We start from the raw sequence: 24249 nt of genomic DNA, 5'->3' as shown, positions 1-24249 counted from the left end.
AGGCTGTCAAGATGAATTTGGAAACACAATGACTCAATACAGAATTGCACCTGACAAGGCAGCACCTGAGCAAACCTTGAACTCATACATTTCTCTCCCTCCCATTTTGGTCACACAGAAATGGAGATTTAAAGCTACCAGAGGGGGCTGGTCCTGGAGACTGGAAAAGGTATACTTTTTCCTTTCCTTCTTCCTCAAACCACCTTATGTAACATGGAGAGGGCAGGTTTCTAACTTTGGTATTTGGGTTGACATAGCAAGACACAACACTACAGAAGAAATTATTTCCAATCCCTTCAGACTGTATGAATTTATTATTTGACCCAGTCTGTTAAAAACAAACAAACAAACAAACAAACAAACAAACAACTGTTGCTAGATGGGATGTCAGTGGGTTAATATTTTTCATGATATGGGAATACAGCTTGCTGCATTTTTTAAGAAAGGGAGAAAATTGGGGTCATGGCTGTGATACTGGTGAGAGCCATTTTTGCACAGGGAGGGAGAGAAGAAAGCACATATTTGCACCCATATTACAAACAGAGCACAGACTTTTCCTTCTTTTCTTTTCAAACTGGTTTTGTGGGAATGAATAGGTTAGCACACCAGACGCCACAGCATATCACTGCTTTTGTAACACTGCCTATGAAGAAGCTTGTGCATAATGTAGATTAGACTGGCACTGCAGATGGAGGCTCTGTGTCAGAGTTTTCCAAACTCTGGGTTGTGACACGGTGTGTCGGCTGCAGTGTATAGGTGTGTTGGATAAATGCTCCCCGCGCTTCTCCTGGGGCTGGAAAGGGGTTAGTTTAACCCCTGGTTTGCTAGTAAAACTGGATTACCGTGTCACGAAACGATGCATGTCTAAAAAGTGTGTCACCAACATGAAAGGTTTTGAAAGCTCTGCTCTATGTACACAGAAGGGAAGCTGGCATTGGCAGCTAACACACAAAATAATTTGCACAAAATCACACACTCGTCCTTTGTGAAACCAAAAAGGAAAGGGGGTGCACAAAATCCTACAAGAGACATGTCCACATGCCATTACAGAGTTGCTTGTGAAGTCTGAAATACCATGGTCCCAGAGATGACTAGCACTGGTGACCCATCAGTTGCCCTGTGAGACTCCGTAGTGTAAGCACCAGGGAGCTGAACACCACCATGCAGGTAGGAACGGAGCCACTGGAACACAGGGCCACTGATACTTATCCTACAAAGTTGGTCCAGTAGGGCGTGACAGTCAATTGTAGGGTTGCCATATTTTGAAGAGCAAAAAAAGAGGACACATTGGCCAACGTCTAGGTCAGTCTGGTCTACACGGACTGGCAGCAGCTCTCCAGGGCTTCAGGCAGGGGCCAGTGTGATGTAGTGGTTATGAGCGGTGGACTCGTAATCTGGTGAACCGGGTTGGCATCCCCACTCCTCCACCTGCAGCTGCTGGGTGACCTTGGGCCAGTCACACTTCTCTGAAGTCTCTCAGCCCCACTCACCTCACAGAGTGTTTGTTGTGGGGGAGGAAGGGAAAGGAGAACGTTAGCTGCTTTGAGTCTCCTTTGGGTAGTGATAAAGCGGGATATCAAATCCAAACTCCTCCTCTTTTCCCAGTCACATCTGGAGATGCTGGGATTTAATCTGGGGGGCCTTCTGCATTCAGAGAAGATGCTCTGCCACTGAGTTATGGCCCTAAAACTGCCGCCCAGGAGGACTCCCCTGCTGAGCGCTTCCTGGGGGCCCCAGTCCTGCCGCTCACCACCTGGCCTAGGGCAGGGCCTGACGGGCTCTATAAAGGACTGCTGCCGCTGAGGCTGGGCAGAGAGAGCTCCGTTTTTGGTTGCTGTTTTTATTTGTTGTTATTTTTTATCTATGTCTTTTTAAACTGTGAGATTAATGCTGTATTCTTAGTTTTAGATTTTGATTTATGTGGAAATTGTTTTTCATTTGGCTGTGTATTTTTTTTAATGTAGTTTATTTATTGTTTATGACTTTTGTAATTATGTAAATCTTGTCATGTTGTAAGCTGCCTTGAGCATTGTTTTTAAGTGTGGAAAGGCGGCATACAAATGATGATGATGACGATAAAACAAACATAAAATCACTGGAGCACAGAGAGGTTTAAAGAGATGGACAGACCCTGGATGAGACTCTCACTCACAGGAAGCCGCTTCTGGCGAACCAGAGCAGCGCACGGAAACGCCGTTTACCTTCCCGCCAGAGTGGTACCTATTTATCTACTTGCACTTTGACATGTTTTGAAACTGCTAGGTTGGCAGGAGCACGGACTGAGCAACGGGAGCTCACCCCGTCGTGGGGATTCGAACCACTGACCTTCTGATCGGCAAGTCCTTGGCTCTGTGGTTTAACCCACAGCGCCACCCGCGTCCCAATCTCTGTGTAACCAGAGATTAAATGCACAACGGAAAGTAAATAGTGAGGAAGGTAAAAACAACTCCTTTCTCAACCCATTCAAATTCAGTTTAATACTTCAACAAATATCTCTCAGAACCAAAATGTCATTCATTTATTTATATATATATGAAATATGTCTATATATGTGAAAAACTCTGGGCATCAACAAAATCACCAGTTTGTATATAAAATAAGTAGCCTACAATTGCCCGCTGAGATTAATTCAGAAATCCTGAAATTCCACAAAAACTATTGTTTTTATTAATTCTGGTCAACTAATGAAGAGTAATAAACCTATTTTAAATTCCACTTGTAAATGAACACAACCAGATCTCTCCCTTTTCCATCTGATTTCACATGCCGGTGGTTCCAACATAAATCAAACATTAATGGAGACAAATGACAGCTATGTCTTGCACCCTGCTCCAAACCCACTGGATCTTACTTGCAATTTAGGAAGTACAAAATTCTAATCCACTTCATAAATTATTGAGGAAATCCAAACTTTTCCAAAGTAACAAACATCCTGCCAATATACTTTGTCAAATGCTTTTTCAGCACCCGAAGAAACAAATGCAGCTGGATACGTTCTAGGACTATTCCAGGCCACCAGGTTGGCTACCAATTTTAGGTGACCTGCCACTCTTTATGTCAAATAAAAACCACTTGATCTGAATGTGCTACTGTGGATATCACTACTTAATGTTTTGGTTTTTTAAAAAATATTTTTATTGATTTTCCAATATTTACCCAATATTATCACAGTTTTGCTAATTATACAGATTCCAATTAATTCCAAAAACCACTGCTTCATATTAACCAAAAGTGCTGTTAATATATTAAAATGTATGTGAATTAAAGAGACTGGCCTATCATTTGCAAAATTAGCATGGTGTTTGCCAGGCTTAGGTATAACAGACATATATGTATCATACACTAAAGTTGATGAAACCAAAGCGCCTTATGGACTAGTAAATCTGAATATATTTTGTACCATTCAACAGGAAAACAATCAGGCCCTAGCACTTTCCCAATCTTCATTTTGTGAATAACACTCTTAACTTCTTCCAGCTGCAACTATTTTGAAACAATTTCCTCTTGCTGCATATATAGCAGTGGGAGATCCAACTTCAAGGAAAAGGATTCAAATTCAAATTATTTTAAATTATAAATGAAGAATAATATTTCTGAAAATTTGAATCTATTTATTTGGTGTTGTATACACTGTATTGTGTTCTCCTTTAATGAATAGAATATAATTTCTATTTTGTTGTTGTTTTAAATGAAACACAAAAATCTTACCTAGTGTCTCACCTCTTTCCCACACTTGCACACACGAATTTAGCTTTAGGAGAACATAAGTTATTCAATTCATATTTAATACATATTGTGAGAGAGATCTGGAGAAGAGAATGATGCAAATTGTCTTAAAAGAGACTTTGCTTCATGGACCATAAATATTTACTATAGCAATTACCATATTTGATGTCTTTCCAGCAAAACACCCATCCAGGTTTCTCTATGTTGCCATGCTAAAAAAACTTCTGTATCAAAAATCCATGTGAAACCAGTAAGGCAAATATTTTGTCTACCACTCAGAAGCAACTACTACCTCTGCAAATTTCATCCATTCTGTCAAAAAGCAAAGAAGCTATAGCCATTTTAAAATACTCCTGTGGTAATTGATGAGGAGGCACAAAGCCAAATCAAGCAACCTGTGAATCGGTCCAAGACGAATTGGACTGTTTGCCCTTTTTAAAAAAATGATTTTCAGTTATATACATTTCAATAGTTTTACAGTCATTTTAAAATTTCAAAACTCGACTTCCTTCTTCCTTTTTCTGCAGTTTCTGAAATTTATTTTTATCATTTCCTGCATATTCTAAATTAACTTAACTTACAAGACCACCACATATGATGGAAAGTACCTTCTTTCTCTCTGCATTTCCAACACTTATTTGATTTTGATTTATACATTTTTGCCAATTTACTCGGTGTTAGATGCCATCCATATAAAATTTTAATGTAGGTTTCTCTTAAACCATAGCATGCTGTAAATTTTGTATCAGTATTCCACAACCGGTCCCACACTTCCATATTTATATTATAACCAATATCTATTGCCCAATGTATCATTGAAGGTTTTACTTGCTCATCCTTTGTCTCCCATTCTAGTAATATCTTATACATTTTAGATAGCACTTTAACATTACATTCCAATATATATCTCTTCAATTGTGATATTTATTCCTCAAATCCTCGTATCCTATCTTTCCTAAATACTTCATTCAAATATTGTATCCATGTTAACTTTCCTGATAAATCCTTAAATTCTTTTAATTTAAACTCTCCTCCCTCTTGTTTTAATAAATTTCTGTAAGTTTTCCAACCTTCTATCATATTCTTTTCTTTTCTTTTACCGCTATGACTTCCAACAGTGACAGCCAAAGTGGTGTTTTTGTCTCAAAATAAATAAATAAAACAAAACAAATTATGAATTGGACTGTTTTCCAAAGCATTGAATTAAGCTCCGAATCAACCTGGTGCACCCCACTAGCCCTAACATTGAAAGTAGGACATGCTTATCCATTACCTTTTGTCAGGCTAACACTGTTATCTATATAAACTAAAAGCAATACTTCATTATGGCGACCGTGGGATTGCATTGGAGAGTTTGCAGTTTTGCTCATTAGAGGCAAATTAAAGCAGAACAGCGTTGAATAGATTTTGTTTTTTGGGTTTTTTTAGCCAAACATATTATGCACTTAAGATGAATACAGTGTAAATCACCACCACGACCACACAATTAAATACCATAAGCTTCCTTATCCCTCAGCTCAGACTTTTCTAATCTCTTAAAGAAAGCAATACCAGATGGCCAAAGAACAACTGCTAAGAACCACACGGAGCAGCATAAAAATGCTAAAGCTCTGCGGTACTTAAAAAAAAAGATTCCCCAAGTTTACTGCCTCAAATTCAAAAATTTTCCAGTACAAAAATAGGGTGAAACTGCCACACAGCCATGTTCTCCACATATTTCAGGCTACCCTCTCCAATACCAGGCATGCAGATAGTGGCAGATGAGGCAGTGCTTCTGAGTGTTGGCTGCTTGGTGTGGTTTTTTGAATCACAGAATTGCAGAGTTCAAAGGGACCTCAAGGGTTATCTAGTCCAACGCCCTGCAATGGAGGAATCTCAACTAAAGCATTCTTGACAGATAGCCATCCAACCTCAGCTTAAAAACCTTAAAGGAAGGAGAGTCCACCACCTCTCAAGGGAGTCCGTTGCACTGCCGAACTGCTCTTAATGTCAGAAAGTTCTTCCTGATGTTTAGCCGGAATCTCCTTTCTTGTATTGAATCCATTGTTTCGAGTCCTACCTTCAAGAGCAGGAGAAAACAAGCTTGCTTGTGACAGCCCCTTAGATATCTGAAGATGGTTATCATATCTCCTCTCAGTCTCCTCTTCCCCAGGCTAAAGATGCCCAACTGCCTTAACTGTTCCTCCTAAGACTCTTCTTCATCTTGGTCACCCTCCTCCAGCTTGCCAATCTCTTTCTTAAATTGTGGCACCCAGAACTGGACAAAGGACTCCAGGTGGGGTCTGACCGAGGCAGAATAGTGTGTGACTATTACTTCCCTTGATTTGGAAACCATACTTGATGCAACCTAGAATAGCATTACCTTTTTTTACTGCTGCATCACACTGTTGACTCATGTTAAGCTTGTGGCCTACTAAGACCCCTAGATCCTTTTTGTATACTGGCAAGCCAGATGACCCAATAAGTGCAGAACCTTTCATTTGTCCTATTTTAATTCATGTTGTTACTTTTGGCTCAGCTCTCCAAAGTCACATTGAATCCCAATTCTATCTTCTGTAGTATTATCTACCCCTCCCAGTTTGATGTCATCTGCTAATAAACATCCCCTCAATTCCTTTGTCCAAGTTGTTTATAAAGATATTGAATAATAACAGAACCCTGTGGCACCTCACTTGTCACTTTTTTTCCGGGATGACGAGGAACCGTTTATTGGGTTTGGTCAGTCAACCAGCTACAAATCCACCTCACAGCATTCTTGTGCAGTCCACATTTTACCAGCTTCTCTGCAAAAATATCATGGTGGACTCTATCAAAAGCCTTACGGAAATCGAGCTATATTGCATCTACAGTATCAACATAAAGCTGACAGGTCAGTAGTTACCTGTGTCTTCTTCTTTCCCCTTCTTGAAGATGGGGACAACATTTGGTCACCTCCAGTCTGTAGGGACCTCACCTGTCCTCCAAGAATTCTCAGAGATTATAGACAGAGGCTCTAAGATTACATCCGCAAGCTCCTTTAGTACCCTTGGATGCAGCTCATCGGGCCCTGAAGATTTAATTTGTTTGAAGTAGCTAGGTGTTCCCTTATCTCTTTTCCTTTCTTGAGCTGCAGTTCCTTCCTTGCATCATTTAGTCTGTTATCACCAAGTTGGGCACTGCTTTCCTTTTGGGTGAAGACAGAGGCAAAGTAGGTGTTGAGCAGTTCCAGTTCCTCTTTGTCAACCAATAGCATTTCTGTCTTGCTTGTTCTTCTTCTTGTTTTGAACACATCACCGAAGAACCCCTCCCCTTATTTTGTAGCTTTCCTTGCAACTCTGAGCTCATTCTGAGCTTTAACCCACCTGACCTTCTCCCTGCAACTGTTGGCTATGTCTGTATGTTCTGAGATCACTAATCTGGTGACGGAAAAAAGATGAATAATGAGTTCTCTGAAAACCCTAATAGGAAGATTCGTATCAAAAATCAAAAGAAGAGCAAGTTTAGGACACAGTGGCAGTTCAAATTTAATTATTATTGAGATTGTTTGAAGATATTTTTCCCCAGAATGAATACACGTTATCACATGATCACCACATGTGGTAATATGTTCCAATCACATTACATCCTCTCTAACATTTGGTTTCACCTGTTTTTATTATTCCGGCTAGTAGAGATACCACCTGTAAAAAGCTTAAATGAGTTTTCTTTTATTCTTGTTGAGCTTGTTTTGTGAGATCTGTCTGACCAGACTCTATCCTATTCTATTCTGAAATTTCAGAAGATCTAGGTTGTCTTCCCAGGTGGATCTCTTCTCCTTTCCACTCTTACTAAAACAAATTGACAGCTGCCTCCTGCTGCTGCCCTGAGTGAACTGGGCACGTGCAGAAAAAAAGCATGACGGCGGATCTTGGCGAATGTACTACTAGTGTACTACTGGTGAAGATGGGCCTGGAGATGGTCCCATCTTCTGCAAGTGTTTCTGTAGGGAGGGACTTGCTTGCAATAGTCCTAAGACAAATACAAGGGTAGACTGAGAATGACTGACTATAAGGATGCAGGCAGGATTTTGTACAAGACTCCCCCACCCCTCAAAGTGTGGGGCCCTGGGCAACTGCCCTCTTCCTTCACTGTCACCCCTGATAAGTCCTCCAGCAAAATTTAGTCCAGCCCCCATTTACTTCCCTGGGGATCTCATCAACGTATGTTTTTCTCACTCTGATACAATGCTCTCCTAAAAGTTGTTTGCACAGGGAAAGAAAAATACAATACTAGGATTCTGGTTAAGATATTTGGTATTGAATTAAACCTGATGGGGGAAGCCTTTGGTCCTCCAGATGTTACTGAACCACAACTCCCCTCAGTCCTAGCAGTAAACTGAATAATTTTTGAAGCCTCCCCACAAATGAGAATTTTGCACAAGGGAGTAAAGCAGGTGTAGCCAGCAGCTGCACTCCCCATCCCCTTCCCGGTCTGAACCAACCCAGGGAGAAAGTTATGTTTGGTTACATTAAGTCATGGGAATTGTGTGTTGTGCCAAAGCTTCACAGAAAGGGTGCAATTTGAGGTTGAATTTGAAGCAAGAGAGAGGTGCCACCATGCAGATGTTCTGGAAAGCAGTTCCAGGCATAAAGATGTAGATGTTCTGGAAAGCAGTTCCAGCAGAGCTGTTTGAGGGAGCAAGAGATCTTGGGGTACCTGGAAGTGATAGAAGTGGAGGATCGAAGGCATCACTACAGAAGTGGTGGAGTGCATAGACTTTGAGGTAAGCATGAGGAGTTTTTCATTGGATCTGAGAGTATACAAAAAAGTTTAGGAGAGGTATCAAATGATCAGAGTGCTGTGAAAGGTGGATAACATTTCTCTGCTGGAACTTCTATGCCAGATGGTCTTGCAACATTTCTAATCCACATTTTTACTAGCTCTTGTGTCAACCTATTCATCACAGCAATCCTACAAGTCTTTGGACCGACTGAAATTGCATTGCCCCCTCTCCAACCTAACACCTACCATTTTGCCATGGAACGAAGGAGTGCCAGAAGCATGCTACGACTCCCCGTGCTGCCTTCAGGCGGGAGAGGAGAACCACTGCAATCCATACGCTGGGCCACTGACCATCAGGTCAGGCTTTGCCCCTACTGCAACTTTGTTCCTGAATACAACTCTGTACTCTCTTCCCTTGTAGTGAATGACAGTCATCCATTCATGTGGGAGAAACGAAAGGCCTACACTCATACTGGAATGGGTGCTAAACTGAAGGCCCAGAAGCATTGCAGCAGTAATGAACCAGGCAACCCCAAAGATAAGCAAGTTTTGTTGCATGCCAGCCTGCTTACTTTTCATAAGTTTCATGGGAGCTCAATAAGAGCTTTTGACCACTTAAGCACAGCAGCATAGCGTGGGTTGCCAGTACCCGGGGTGGGAAAGCCACTGATGCCACCAGAGCGTCCCCCCTCCCCGAGACAAATGGGATTGCCTGCCCACCCACACAGTGCTCGGCCAGTGAGTTCTCCTGATGCCAGCGGAGAGGAGCGCTGGGCCGGCCCATGCTACCTCCCTCCATCCGGGCCTGTTCACCGTGGGCCTGGGCTGCTCTACATTTTGGTTGTAAAATTTAAACTGAGACTCACTTTCCCTCTTCAACGGGGAAAGTGGTTTAAGAGGAAACTTCAAACAATTTTACCAGCCATGAGCTCAGCCCCTCACCCCAACTTGTGTGCATATAGATTTAATGTACCATAGCTATAAATACCTGAGTTCTAATTTAGATGCCTTTCAAGCAATTCATCTCATAGTGACTGTAATTTAACAAAATGCAATGGTCCACAAAGATAACACACTAGATAACACACAAACCTTAGCAATACATGGAATTGTCAATGTAACTTCAAACAGACATGATTCAGGAATTTTAGGTTCAAAATTTTCCTATAAAATAAATCTAGAAGCGAGTGGGGTGAATTTCTGCTATTTATGGGGTAAAGCAAACACAAATAATGAAGGCGTTTGGATATAAGTGGTTAAGTATTTTACTTAGAGAGTTGTCTTTAAAGCAGATTCCTGCACCTGCCTCCAATCCATTAACTATTGAAATGCAATTATTCAGGAATACCTGCCCAGTTCTCACAATGCATCTGGCCTTCAAAAGATAAACTGAGTCAATCACACAGAAAAACCAGCTGCCAAGAAACAAACTAGTTTAACTCAAACAATGCTAGTTTACTATAAAACTCAAAAAAGGATAATAATGCAATGGGACCATTTTTGTATGCCTTGAATAATTGTTCCTCAAGCTCACATGCATGAGTTTACCATTAGAATGCTCATTATTCCTTTTCCTAATCATTCAAACCTGATAAACTTTGGTTTTGGTCAAGAAAACCAAGACAGATCATAAATTGTGCATTAGTTCTAAACAAAAATTATTTGCTGACTGGCATCAACAGCCTGGTTTTCCAAGTGCACATGACATCATTTAGATCATAGTAGCTGCTAGGAGTTCTCAAATTTGCTTACTGAAGCATTGCTGCCATTCCTCACGCCTCCTGGCTTGCTAACCAAGGAAAATCAATTTTGGTCCCACAAAAAAGCAGGCCCTCCAATTTGCCAATGTGAGTAACAGTAGCTCAAAAGTCCTTATTGTTTGTCATTTTCACTGACCATATTAAGAATCTTGGTTTTAAAAAAAGTGACGGTTAGAGACTAAATCTCATTCATACTAAAAAAAACAACCCACTTTTTTTCTCTGTTAGGAAAGTGAGCCAGATTAATAGGAACGGCTTAGAAATACTTACAGCAGCTTGAGGTAATATTAAAACAGATGCCACCATGTCGGTATGAATAATTTGGCTAAGAGAAAGGTTCTGTTTTCTTTAATACAGCCTGCTCAGCACACAGTTTACTGCAAATAAATCTTGTCAAAATGAAACCCAAAAGATATGAGAATTTTGCATTTTCCCCTCTAGCGTACGACATGGATTCAGCTCCATAAATATTCCATGCAGGTAAAAGGAAGGAGGGGGAAATCTTAACGTTCAAGCTTAAAATATACTGTGCTCACGATGCAGTAGGGAAATGGAGCTCTTAATTAAGAATAAAGAAATGCAGTACTCACCCAAAATATTAAATTGAAAAGGAACATCATGTATTTCAAACAACACAAGCAGCCCCTCGCCATGCTGCACTTCTTAAATTCTAAAAGGAAAACAAATGATAGATCCAGATAAAAAACCACGTATTTGCTGCCTTTGGGTGCATTGTATTTGTCACTTTTGACACCAGTCCCAGCTGCAGCTGCGGTATGGCTCTGTGTGTTTGATCCTGTGGTACCATAGAAAGCTCCGGCAGTGAAGCCTCGGCCAAACTGCCTGCCTGAGGTAGAAGGTTTAGCAAAGTCTGAATCCTTGCTGTCCAAAGATGGACTCCGGTGAATTGAGGAATCCTCACTACTTGATTTCTCCATGGTCTCTCTTTGCACAGTTGTCAGATTGAATGTCTAGCATCTCTCAGAATTCAGCACAGCACCTCGTGTCAAGTCCACCATTCATGTGAGGCTGACTTCTTTCAGCGCCACCTCCTCCTTATTAAATCCAACGACCCAATGCAGACCTTTATTCCAATATTCTCTGCATTGCCTCCATTCTTTTATTCTCCACCCTTATGCCAGAGCAGGCTGTCCTATATGCATCAGTGGCTGTGATTTACACGCCAGAGTCTCTTGCAGCAGCATTTCTCAGGCTGTCTTGCCAAATCTGTTATGCACAACTTAACATTTTAATCAAGAGTACTGTGAAGTTCTCTCCTTCTCTCCCCCGGCCACACACTCTTTCTCTCACACACACAGAGTCAGTCCACAACCCTTGCTCTACAGGCAGCAAGCAGTCCTTGTAGCCATTCCCAAAGGTTCGTTGGTGGTTTCAGTGCATCTGCAAGGCATTCGGCATGAGCCGTCCTCTCTCTCTCAGCTCCTGCCTTCCCTTCGCTGCTCTGCCTGCTGCTCTGGCAAACGCTTCTCCTCCTCTGCTCCCTCTTTTCATCTGCTTGCTGTATTTTTCTCAGTCCTCAATTCCTGGGTCACCCTTCCTCACTCAGCACTGCACTGCTGTCGATGTGAGATCATCAGCAGCCGCAACCACTGGGCATTTCCCACAGAAGAAATCCCTGCTCTAACTATAACAAGTAATAAATCCTGCCCCATCCCAGAGCCCCTCCTATTCTGTTTCACATCCAGCCAATGGCAGCAAGCTTCCAGCCCAGCACACGCTGAGCCGACCCCCCTCCTCCATGACACAAGATCTTTAATAGGATTATCGTTACGCTTTTGACTATACAAGTGCAAAACATGAAAATCATTTTTTTAAAGTCCAATACTCTATAGCTGTTTGTGAGATTGGAATGCAAGAATGGGGGAGGCAGGCAATGATATTCCTATAACGCAAGTAACAACTGTAAGAAGTTGGAACTGGATACTGTGGCATTTGCCCGCTCCACTTCCCAATTAAATTGATAGTAACTATATACTTTTGGATTTCTTGCAGCTTAAAAACAAGCATAATGGGAAGCAGTTTGTCTGTGCTGTGGAACTCACACAGTTCTCAGGTTGCCACTTGCGCTGCATGACACCACCCAATGGGACAGTGTTAACCATCAGGGATGGCTGGCAGCTCCTGGACCTGGTAAGGGGGTACAGCCAAGGTGGTTGTGGAACCATGGCTAAGGACACGGCTGAGCCTTGACTCCCATGAACTCCAGCCAGTATCCTCAATTACGGAAGCTTTTGCTTAGCAATATTTGGAGATCTGCAGGTTAGCCACACCTCTTTCAAAGTCTCCTTGGTTTCCGGTGGAATGAAGCGCATACCAATATTTCTCACAGAAATCTGTGAGCCTCACTCAATTCAATGACAACTACTTCTAAGAAGCTATGCACAGAGTTGCACAACATGACAGATCCCTGACCTGTGGAGCTTAAACTCCAAAATGCAACGCAAGAAAAGAAGACCAACATCCTCTATCCACTTACGTGGGAGTAAATCCCAATTAACTCAGTAGTGCTACTTCACAGTATAAATAACATTTCTAATCATATAGGTTTTACATCCAATTATTATTTGTAATAAATACTATGAGCAAAATGGGATGTTGAGTTGGAAATATTTTTTAGAATATGATGATTTGGAATTTCAACTTGAACCTATGTAACATGTTGGCAGCTTTATTTGATGTTTTTTCTCCTAAAAGGCAAGCTGTATCAAGTATGAGATTGTATTCGGCTGAATTTAGTGACAGCATTTTGCTGGTCAGGGGTACTTTGTAAACATGATCTGGATTTCAATAAATAAAACACACACATACGCACAAAGTCTTTCCAGCATGCATTTTCCAACCTTGGCCTGGTCACTGTGTCTCAGACTAATCTACCAGACTGAAGACCTGGAGGACGCCTTCCCAGAGCACTCTGGACTTTAAGAAGGCCAGTTCCAAAAAGCTTAAGGTGAAATCCCATAGTCAGAAATACTCAAAGAGAAGGGAGTCCAAGATGGATGAGAGATTCTTAAATGTGAAATATTGAAGGCACAAATGCAGACAATGCCAACAAGAAAGAAAAGTGAGAGGCTTCTAAAAAAATTGGGGTGGCTGCATAAGGAGTTTACAGATGAGCTGAGATGTAAGAAGGGAATGCATAATAAATGGGAAATCAAGAAGACTATGCACAAGTAGCCTAGAGGGGCAGCAGGGAGAAGGTCAGGTGGGCCAGAGCTCCGAATGAGCAGGTCCACGTTCTCTTTGTCACCCAGCAGCATTTCTCTGCCTTCTGCACGCAGAGGACCTGCTACTTACCTGGTCTGCCTCTTGCTTCGAATCCAAAGGTTCTCTTTCTCCAGTGGAAAGAGTCTTTGTGCAGGGAAAGGGGGCCTGTGATTGCAACCTAGGGCCACTTTCTCTTACATGTGAATGTTAAAATCACCCAACAATCACCTGAACAGATGAATCAACTGCACTACTTCATACAGCATTATTATTATTAATTAAATTTCTATAGCACCCTTCATCCGAATATCACAGGTGAGTTTACAGTATAAAAACACAAAAATACATGCCGGAATAACAAACAATAAAAGGCCATATATTATTTAATCAGCCGAAGGCCTGGGAGAAGAGGAATGTTTCAATGACCAAGTAACATATTTTTTTTTATAGGTTTTAGCCCAATACGTTGTATACATTTCCTGTACTCGTTTAAACGTTTTACGCCAACTTTCAGCCAGAAGAAGGAAATATAAAAGATCAATTTAAACACTAACATAATTAAGAAAGAGAAAAAATAAATGTTAATAAAGGTTTAAAACAGTTTATATTTTCAAAGTATGAAAAACAAGCAGGGACGTACTGGTCACCTCACTCATATTATCCAACAACATATGCAGCTGGTTCACATGATCATCACTGGATGAGTATAAAGGTAAAGGTAAAGGGACCCCTGACCATTAGGTCCAGTCGTGGCCGACTCTGGGGTTGTGGCGCTCATTTCGCTTTACTGGCAGAGGGAGCCGGCGTACAGCTTCCAGGTCATGTGGCCAGCATGACTAAGCCACTTCTGGCGAACCAGAACAGCGCATGGAAACACCGTTTACCTTTCCACTGGAGCGATACCTATTTATCTACTTGCACTTTGACGTGCTTTTGAACTGCTAGGTTGGCAGGAGTGGATGAGTATACTGCAGTAAAAAGTGATGACTTGCAGGGGGTTGGACTAGATAACCTACAGGGTCCCTTCCAACTCTACAAATACATGATTCTATGTATTTAATGAGTTACCACAGCCATAACACAAATTGAACTTTTATATCCCCTCACGTTCCCTTACACAATGCTTTTCAATGGGAGTTGCTTACGCATTCAGCTGACAGTCATTGAGTGTTTAGCAAGCAATTAAACAGAATTCAAGTGATGTACATGCATGAATGAACCAGGCTACTTAAGTAATTGCTTGCAGGCATACTGCTGGGTGTTCATGTAATGTATGTAAGATTTAAAAGGTGATATGAATCCAATGTTGTTATCATCATGATTGTAAGGCACCCCTTCTTAAGTAGAGCCACAGTCTGGTGACACCTTGCAACAGAAGCTGCAAGTGAGCGAAGGAGTAAAGTTGGGGCTTAAGAGGATAGTATTTGGAACATCAACGGGATTTGCAGGGCCTGGTCTCTTGTATGAATGCAGTTCGATACCTCCTTCAGAGCGCTACATAGTGGGAGCAAGTCTTACAGCTCTTGCATTTACTTTGACCACCTGAAGAAAACTACCACGTTTGCTTTGTAGCCTCCAATTCTGACAAAGCCTCTCCTCCCAGAGGGGAGATGTTGTGAGCAGGACCCGTTCCCGTATCAGCAGGGGGGTGTATTCGGCCCCCTGCATCATTTTCCCGGCTGCCGCACCGCGCCTGTCAGGCCAGCCAATAGGGTTGGCTTGGGGGCAGGGTCTAGTTGCATTCAAGCGGCTGCGGCAGCCCTGCACCTCATTCTGCTTTCCGGAGTCGTCGGATCACCTGCCCGCCCTCCCTTTAGGTCATATTTATGCTCTTGACCTTGCTATGGACTTTGGTTGGTTGCCCTGGTTGCCCAGGGGGCCTGGTAGGATTTTTTATCCATTTGGCAAATTGGCACCAGCCTCTTGGTTTTTCGCCTACCTCGTAGCAAATCGTCACAACGTTTCTGGTATTGGCGGTTAGGCATTGGAATATGTGTCGTGTGTTGGGGGGCAGGGTGTGGCCATCACCTACCCATCCCCTTGTTGGGTATTCCATTAAAGGAATCCGGTGGTCATGGATCCTGTCCGATGCCCTGCTGGTGGCTAGGGCCATGGCACGACGCCCGGTGACACCAGGGGAAGCTTCCAGTTGTATTTGCTTCAACAAGCTCCTCCCACTGGTTCTTAACCTTCAAATGACCCCCTGCTGCGTGGGGTAGGGTCATATATAGGTTGTTTGATCCAATGCCTAAGCCAATAGCACTCACATGCTGTAACCAATAAAGTTGTGGCCTTCTTTAGCCCATTAGCGTAAAATACATGTGTCCTTGTGTCTTATTTACCCCTACGCGGGTTGCGGGTCCTTGACTCACAACTTGAAAACACAAAGGCATTTTGCAGCCCAATACGTTTCTTCAAAGAAGAATTTAAATGGAGTGACCAGATGGGGGGAAAAGAGATAGAGGATAGGGCTCCTGTACCTTTAATAGCTGTGTAGAAGAGAGAATTTCAGCAGATGTACGTAGCTTGCAGGACAAACAGAATCTGCAGAAATTTCCTCTGAAGTAACTATGAAAGGTGCAGAAGTTCTACCGGGTTGTTTTTGTTTCTTTTAAGTCTCTTGTTAAACTATCCAGACTGCTAATTGGATTGCTAAGGCTACTGCAGATCAAAGCATATTTACTTGGGAGTAAGTTCCATTGAACTCAGTGAGACTTCTGCCTGAATACGATTGCTCTGCATAGCCACACCTCTCCTTCTCACTCACTCGCACGGTGTTCAAAATTCCCTGGGTGCCATGCGCATTTTGTGTCCAATGTGAGTCCAATTGCGACCACGTGGAGATCTCTGGGTGCCCGGAAGTTGCTATTGTGCTGGCACAATGCGGATGGGGTTGGAAGTGGGCAAGTCAGCTGGTCAGAGGACAAGGTAACATGTTGAAACTCCTGTTCCAAATGGCCCACAGGCATGTACTACTGCTGCCCCATTCTGCTCCTTATAGGCTTTGAAGAAGAAGAGGTGGGAACAATAACTGCAGGCGCTCATTTTGAACTGGAGAGGAGGTGGGAGAGGGTTTAAAGAGAAGACAGGGTGAGGAGAGCAAGCCAAGTCAGCAGCAGGGACATTTCCATGAAGAGTGGATAATAAGCCTGGAATAAAGGAGACACAGAGGAGATACGATAGCCCTCTTCAAGTATCTCAAGGCCCTGTCCCATGGAGGATGGAGCAAGCTTGTTTTCTCCTGCTCTGGGGGGTAGGACTCAAACCAATGGCTTCAAGTTACAAGAAAAGAGATTCTGACTCAACATCACAAAGAACTTTCTGGTGGTTAAGAGCCATTTGACAGTGGAACAGACTCCCTTCAGAGGTTGTGGGCTCTCCTTCATTTGAGGTTTTTAAGCAGAGATTGGATGGTCATCTGTCATGGATGGTCATCTGTCATGGATGCTTTAGTTGAGATTCCTGCATTCCGTGGGGTTAGACTAGATGACTCTTAGGGTCCATTCCAACTCTACAATTCTGTGATGTTTTTTATATCTGTTTTAGATCAGAAGCACTTTAATATGGGGGGGGGGGGGAGAGAGATACTAAAATGGCAGCAAGCAAAACAACAGCAGGGTTGTGGTTTTTCTGTGTGTTTTTTAAATCATAGTGTTAACTGAAAGGTTGATTTAAAGCAGGGGTGGGCAACGTAAGGCCCAGGGACCGGATCCAGCCCAATCGTCTTCTCAATCTGGCCCACCGACGGTCCAGGAATCAGCGTGTTTTTATATGAGTAGAATGTGTCCTTTTATTTAAAATGCATCTCTGGGTTGTTTGTGGGGCATAAGAATTTGTTCATTTTCCCCAAAAAATATAGTCCGGCCCACCACATGGTCTGAGGGACGGTGGACCGGCCCATGGCTGAAAAAGGATGCTGACCCCTGATTTAAAGTACTAATTTTAAAAAATTGATTTATAAAATGGGATGATAACATGACACCCTCCGGAAAGGTAATAGGGTACAAGCTGAAGCCATGCTTTTTTAAAAAGATGGAAAAGCGTTACTAAGGGTAGCCCTGGAAAGCCCTGCTGCTCCACAGTCTTGTGAGAAAAGAAAGAACCACAGCGAAAACTCAGAAGGACCATGACTGGACAAAATGATGACATAATAAATGGAAGTAAACAGAGCCTGATGCTGTCCATGCCACATCTGCATCCTAATTCTATACAAATTCAACCAAATTTTTTGTGGATGCAACTTTCTCCAGGAAAAATCTGTCCCAGATTCTACTTCCCTGATACGAAACGCTTGTCAGCGATCGTAGGAGAACTTCACAGGCAAATCCATCCCACCGTAATAAACTCCTAAATAAAGTCCTGTACTTTCTAAGCCTTATAAAGCATGCTCAACATACAAAAGATTTTTGAGATGAATGTGATAAAAATACTGAAGCCACCCTGTGAAGTTGCTCTTTCCAAAGCAGAAAGCAAGTATTGAGGAAGAGGCAATGGCTTCCCCAAGTTTTTGGGACAAGTTTATTTATGGTTCATGCCATAAAAATACAAGGTAAGTTCATATAAGATGATTCAGTAACACTCTTTTGCACTCTGTTCTCTCATGTGCAAATTACATTTTATTTTAAAAGCTAACTATGGTTAAGTGATATAGCTTCAAGAACTTTCTTTATGTATGCTATAGCAGCAGCAAGAATACTCATCGCAAAGCATTGGAAGACACAAGACCTACCCACCTTGGAAGAATGGCAGATACAAGTAATTGACTATATGGAGATGGCGGAGATGACTGGCAGAATCCGAGACCAGGGAGAAGAGTCGGTGGAAGAAGATTGGAGGAAATTTAAAATTTACTTACAAAAATATTGTAAAATGTATGAATGCTGATGACATTGAAATGAAATGGGGTTTTAGTAACAGATAGATACAAATTAGAAATTATAAATTGATGTGTAATATAAGTAAGGACAAAGTAACAGGATATGAATTTGCTGAACCAAAAGTTAAAAAAGGATACAAAAAAGGGAGGCGTGAGGAAGTCGGGAAAATAGGGTAGGTTATCAATGATAAGAAATTTGAAAAGAGAGATTTGTGTTTTACCTTTTTGTGTGTGTATTGACTTTTTCCTTTCCCTTTGTTAGGTTAAATGTTTGTATTTTTGTATTGTGATGTTTTATATCCCTTCTGTGTCTACATTGTTTTTGTGAATGTTTTTCCCTATTGTTAAACTTAATAAAATATTATTTTTTTAAAAAAGTGATATAGCTTCAGTGTTTGTTGGTTGGTTTGTTCCGTCCCTTGTTGGCCCAAACAAATATTGCACTTTCTTTTTCCCACTCCACTGCAATAATTTTTTATTAAGATATTAAATAAAACACCTATCCAGATAACGAGGTGATTGTAGCCGTTTTGCTTCTCTTCTGGCTCTGCTGTGCCTGCAAGCTGTTTGGCTTAGTTTATTGTCTGAACCTGGGCTTGTAGTTTGCCCCACTTCAGACAAGCCATGAGCTATAATGTAGGCTTGCCCTATGGTTTACTGCTCATAGTTTGTCTTGAGGAGATAAAACCACACATGTGGGTTCTGACAACCCACTAAAGGTAACCATGGATTAGTTCACGGCAACACAGCAACAAGAAGACCAAAAGAGCAAAGCGGCTGCAGTCTCTGGGCGCCTGAAGGCTCAGGCATTCACACTAAGCCATAATTAGGTTCACACATAATGCTAAGACAATCTCCAAGCCATTGGAGCATACTTGAGCTTTCACACAGTTGCAGAGACTTTGGTTGCACACTGTTCTGAGAGCTGATTAACAAAACTATCTGGGGTTTTAGCCTCAAAAGTACCTGTTGCCAGATGACGCTGTTGCACCATTGGCCACTGCAGGGAAATTGTATTATTATTATTATTATTATTATTATTATTATTATTATTATTATTATTAGAATTTATATACCACCCTATACCCAGGGGTCTCAGGGCAGTTCACAGAATAAAATTGTACTGCACTACTGTAGGAGAAAGTATTGCAAAAGCATCCTGTATTTTGAGGAAATACTGTAGGTTAACTGGTTTGCACGATTCTTCCTCCCTGCATATTAGCATGTTCCATAGGGGACTGTAAAGGGTTTTATTGGTTTGCTTTGTTGTCTTGATTCGCTGTGTGCTCCAGGGATAGGTATCAGCAGGATGTGGAAAGATCCACTCTTGGGCCAGCTGAAGGCAGAATGCCTGCTGGAGGAGTGCAGCTGCAGGATTAATTAACTCTGCTGGCCCCTGTATCTTGCCTAGCTTAACAGGTGGGAGGAATTTAGAGATCAGGCCAGCCAGCATGTAGCCACTGAGGCTATATAAATCTCCCTGATGGGGCCTGACCTACGAGCTTCAACACAGCCCTTCACTGGATGGGCATGGCATATTGGCCAGCTGGAGCCTCTCTGTCAGCGGTCCCTGGAGTTCTGGATAACAGAAGTATTTTATTTTGCTTATGCGAGATCATTCCGCTTAAAGACTGTTTCGCCGGTTTTTATTCTGTATTGACGCCTGCTGTTAATAAAAGTACTAAATCTCTCTCCATCAGTGTTACTTTTGCCACTGAATCCAAAAGTACAGTCGTACCTCGACTCCCAAATGCCTTGGGAGTCGAACGTTCTGGCTCCCAAACCGAAAGTGACTGTTTTCAAACGTTCTTATGGAAGCCCAACATCCGACGGGGCTTCCGCTGCTTCCGATTGGCTGCAGGAGCTTCATGTGAAATGCAAGCTCTTTCACTCTGCTAGGTGACTGTGCTACTGGCATCTATTACTGGTCTGGGGAAAGAGAGCTATCCCACATTCTGCCTGTGACTGCTCTGACTTGCTATGCTAGCCCTGGTCGGCTTCAGCCTCTATTTGCTGCTTGTGCCGTACTCTATGCAGAGGAGGTTGGTGCTGCCCATGTGTGGTTGTGGCTCTCCTTGTTCTGTATTCTGGGGCCTCTGTTTGCCCTTCCAAAACTAAAGAAAAGGTGGCAGAGAGACTGTAGTGTCACCCTTTCATTGCCTTATCACAGGAGACCACGTCCAGGTTCTGAGGTGTGGAATTTTGCCTGGAAAGAACATGAGGTCCTCTTCTCCAAATGCTTTTCAGAGCATTTGCAACAGTTTGGAATGTGTCTTCCAGCTAAGATACAGCCACACAGCACATCTTCATTAGAGAGGGTCCAGTCTTGGTACCAGCAGTATCACCCAAAGGGGGGAATGATGGCCTATGTTCAGAGTAATGCTACGTGACTGGTGCCTAGAAGAATGAAGCATAGCACAACAATGGAAGGGAAGGGTTGAGAAACTCTATACTGCTGGGAACTTTGGGTGCTCCTTTAATGGGAGAAATGCTGATGAGAGGAGACAAAGGACTCCAAGAAGGCTTCTACAGCCTCACTTACAGTCAACCAATGCGAAGGGGTGAAGCAACACCAGTATTATAGTTGGTAGGTAAAGGTAAAGGACCCCTGGATGGTTAAGTCCAGTGAAAGGCGGCTATGGGGTATGGTGCTCATCTCGCTTTCTGGTCGAGGGAGCCAGTGTTTGTCCACAGACAGCTTTCCGGGTCATGTGGCCAGTGGGACTAAACCACTTCTGGCACAACAGAACACCATGACTGAAGCCAGAGCAGTGCACGGAAACACCGTTTACCTTCCTGCCACAGTGGTACCTATTTATCTACTTGCACTGGTGTGCTTTTGAACTGCTAGGTTGGCAGGAGCTGGGACAGAGCAATGGGAGCTCAACCCATCACACAGATTCAAACTGCCAACCTTCCGATTGGCAAGCCCAAGAGGCTCAGTGGTATAGACCACAGCATCACCTGCGTCCCACCACTATGTATAGTACATTATATAGTGGTACCTCCATTTAAGAACAGTCCTGTTTACAAACGAAGGGATGGTGGGAGTATAAGGAAGGCAAGGGAGAAACAAGCCAAACTTTCCTTCCATGACTTACTTGTTTGACCCTTCTGTGTGTCAACTTGTAGTTTAAGTGTGGTTTGTTTGTTTGTTTGTTTGTTTGTTTGTTTGTTTGTTTGTTTAATTAAATGATGGTTTAATAATCTATGCCTTGCCTTTGACTAAGTATTAAAGATTTTATCTTGTTTGCAGCCAATCACCTATAACAAAGCTGTCCTCGACATTTTTGCTTTTTACATTTTGTTGCATAAATATGGATTTCAGATACCTTTCATGTCAGCAACCTTCAAGGGTGGTTTTTTTCCCCATTTTCCTTTTTTTAACTTAAGGAACATGAACACTTGCTCTGAAGTCCATATTTGGATATAAGGGAGTTTTGGGAGATCCAGAGCATTTGAAATCTAGGCAGGGTACCTAAATATAGATTTTTGGCCTCTGTTCTTGGGGTGAGAGGGAAGAGCTTGCCCAAAGCTGCTTAATAATGTTCAAACAACTTCATGGTACATTTCAGATAACTGCCCTAAGCAATTTATTTTACTTTTATAAAACTTATCTTTACTGAGTTTGACCTTGCTAACTACAGTAAATATAATTTGGAATTCTGCACGGTGATTTTCCCTCAAACTGATACGCAAGCTTTGTTACCCTAAGTTGCACATCTTTAATCTTTAGTAAAACCCCATCGTTATTATTGGGAGTGGAGGGTAAGGATAAGGAGGAGAGAATTGGTTTGTAAGGACTCATTTAGGGTGCTTTGTATTCTGTTCACAGAAATGAACAGGGGTGGCTAGTAGCCCCTGGAACTGGCGGTGTGTGTGTGTGTGTGTGTGTGTGTCTGTGGCCAAGGTGGGCTTGTAGGTAGAAGAAGAGGAGTTTGGATTTGATATCCCGCTTTATCACTACCCGAAGGAGTCTCAAAGCGGCTAACATTCTCCTTTCCCTCCCTGCCCCACAACAAACACTCTGTGAAGTAAGTGGGGCTGAGAGACTTCAGAGAAGTGTGACTGGCCCAAGGTCACCCAGCAGCTGCATGTGGAGGAGCGGGGACGCGAACCCAGTTCACCAGATACGAAACTACCGCTTTTAACCACTACACCACACTGGCTCTTGGTAGGCCAAGGAGGTCACATGAGCTGGACCAAGTTGTTCTGGTTTCCTTTCCATCCTTGCAAAGGTGTAGAGACCAAAGCACTACAGGTGTATAAGTACTTGAAAATTGTCTAACCTTGGTCTAGAAGGGGTGCCTGCTGTCACAATTTCTAGCGTGGGCTAATGTCGCAATAACCCTACACCATGCAGTAGTAAGTCCCACTAAATCCAATGTGGGTGGATCCAAGATAGGACTAGTCTGTCTCAAAGGCGCCCCACACAACTGTAAACTTTCAGCCTGATGGAAAAGATTACGCCACTCCACCCCAACTGTTTTTACTTCTAGGCCTTCTTTCCAGAATGTGGATACGTACATATGCACATGTATGCGTATATGCACATTAATCTATCCATTCACACAGCCGAGCAGCAGGAAAGAGGAGGCAAAGGGGAAGAATCCTGCTATTCTCTGCCAGTGAGTAAATCAGCACAGGAGAGGTGTAGTCATCCCATTCCCCTGCAACCCTGTAACTTCTTCTTAAATTTAAATCATCCCATGCTCCTGTTAATGGCTTTCCTGAACCCAGCACTAAGAAGGATTGCCCCCCTCTCCTGATGGGGAGGACGGATCCTGCTTCGTGTTGCAGGGCACTCTGTGGTGAAACTGAACTCTGCAGGATCCCTCTTCCTTTGTATCAACTGATGCGAAGGGGAAGCATTCCTGCTTAGCACTGGGTCCCTAATTTGTGCAACTAACTGGTTGTTGGGTGCTTTGGGGAAGCCCTAGCCTTTTAATCGGGCCCTAACCTTACGTGTATTGAGCTGTGTTGGTAGAGCATGAGACTCTTAATCTCCAGGTCATGGGTTCAAACCACATACTGGGCAAAAGATTCCTGCATTGCAGGGGGCTGAACTGGACGACCCTTGAGTTCCCTTCCAACTCAACAATTCTATGGTTCTAAGTGGCCTTGTGAGCCAAATGGGGAAGTATGGCTGGCCAAGATTGTCCTGTGGGCTAGAGGGTCCCCACCCCCACCTAGAGATACAAAAATCCACTTCAGGAGCTGAAGGTCTCTTACCTGGCCTCAGGAAAAGTACGTAGAAGGTTGGCGGTAGTCTTGAACACAGAGTGTAAATGCATTTTAGCATATTTTAAAATAAACAGTACAAATGTCCCTAAGAGAAATGTGATTATGCTGAAATAAAGTGCAGAAACAGTACTGGTGTCAGTTAGAGACTCTTATTGTTGTGTTTGAGACTGGGAGATTGAAAAGAAAACGCGTTAGCCAAGTGGTGCAATATGATATTCATTAGTATGAAATCCTCTTTTTAAAAAGAGAAACTTCTGCGGCATGATAAATGCAATAATACTGGGTTGCAAAGAAACAAATCATTAGGGTGTTGCTACAGCCAAATGTCAATTCCCATGGCCATTACAACATCTCACATGGACTTGATGCTGAACAGCAATGTGTGAATACCTAGTGAAGTGTCACATGGACAGGGCTTTGCTTTGGAGGTGTCTTGTCAATGGTTTTTCACACGTTACATTGGTCACAAGTCATTTGCCAGAAAACCTTTTCTCCACAGTGTCCAACAAACTTTACCATAAGTTTGACACTTGCCCATGAAACAATAGCTCTTTATGTATATTGCTGTAGAATGGAGGGGGGAACTGATTCATACTTTCCAGAAAACACTTACCCAAGTTGCAGATAAATTATTGAGGTTGCAAAGCTGTTACATGGGTTCCAGCTTTTAAAATGCAA

At 42.6% G+C, this 24249-nt stretch overlaps 1 protein-coding gene across 4 annotated transcripts in view; it reads right to left on the bottom strand.

Moving 5' to 3' along the window:
• Positions 1–24249, bottom strand: part of TSPAN9 (tetraspanin 9) — a 140223-nt gene that overhangs the window by 74780 nt on the left and 41194 nt on the right. For 2 of the 4 annotated variants that reach the window (XM_028742973.2, XM_028742974.2), the window contains exon 2: positions 10817–10896. In XM_028742973.2, the coding sequence (XP_028598806.2) occupies positions 10817–10879 (63 nt within the window). In that variant the 5' untranslated portion in view covers positions 10880–10896. Of the gene's footprint in view, positions 1–8400; positions 8495–10816; positions 11845–24249 lie in introns of those variants that run through there. The other 2 variants (XM_028742972.2, XM_028742971.2) reach the window with 2 other exon arrangements.

Source organism: Podarcis muralis, chromosome 9 (assembly GCF_964188315.1).
Source record: "Podarcis muralis chromosome 9, rPodMur119.hap1.1, whole genome shotgun sequence".
NCBI lineage: Eukaryota > Metazoa > Chordata > Lepidosauria > Squamata > Lacertidae > Podarcis > Podarcis muralis.
Note: the sequence above shows the minus strand (reverse complement) of the source record. Positions and strands in the feature narration are given on the sequence as shown.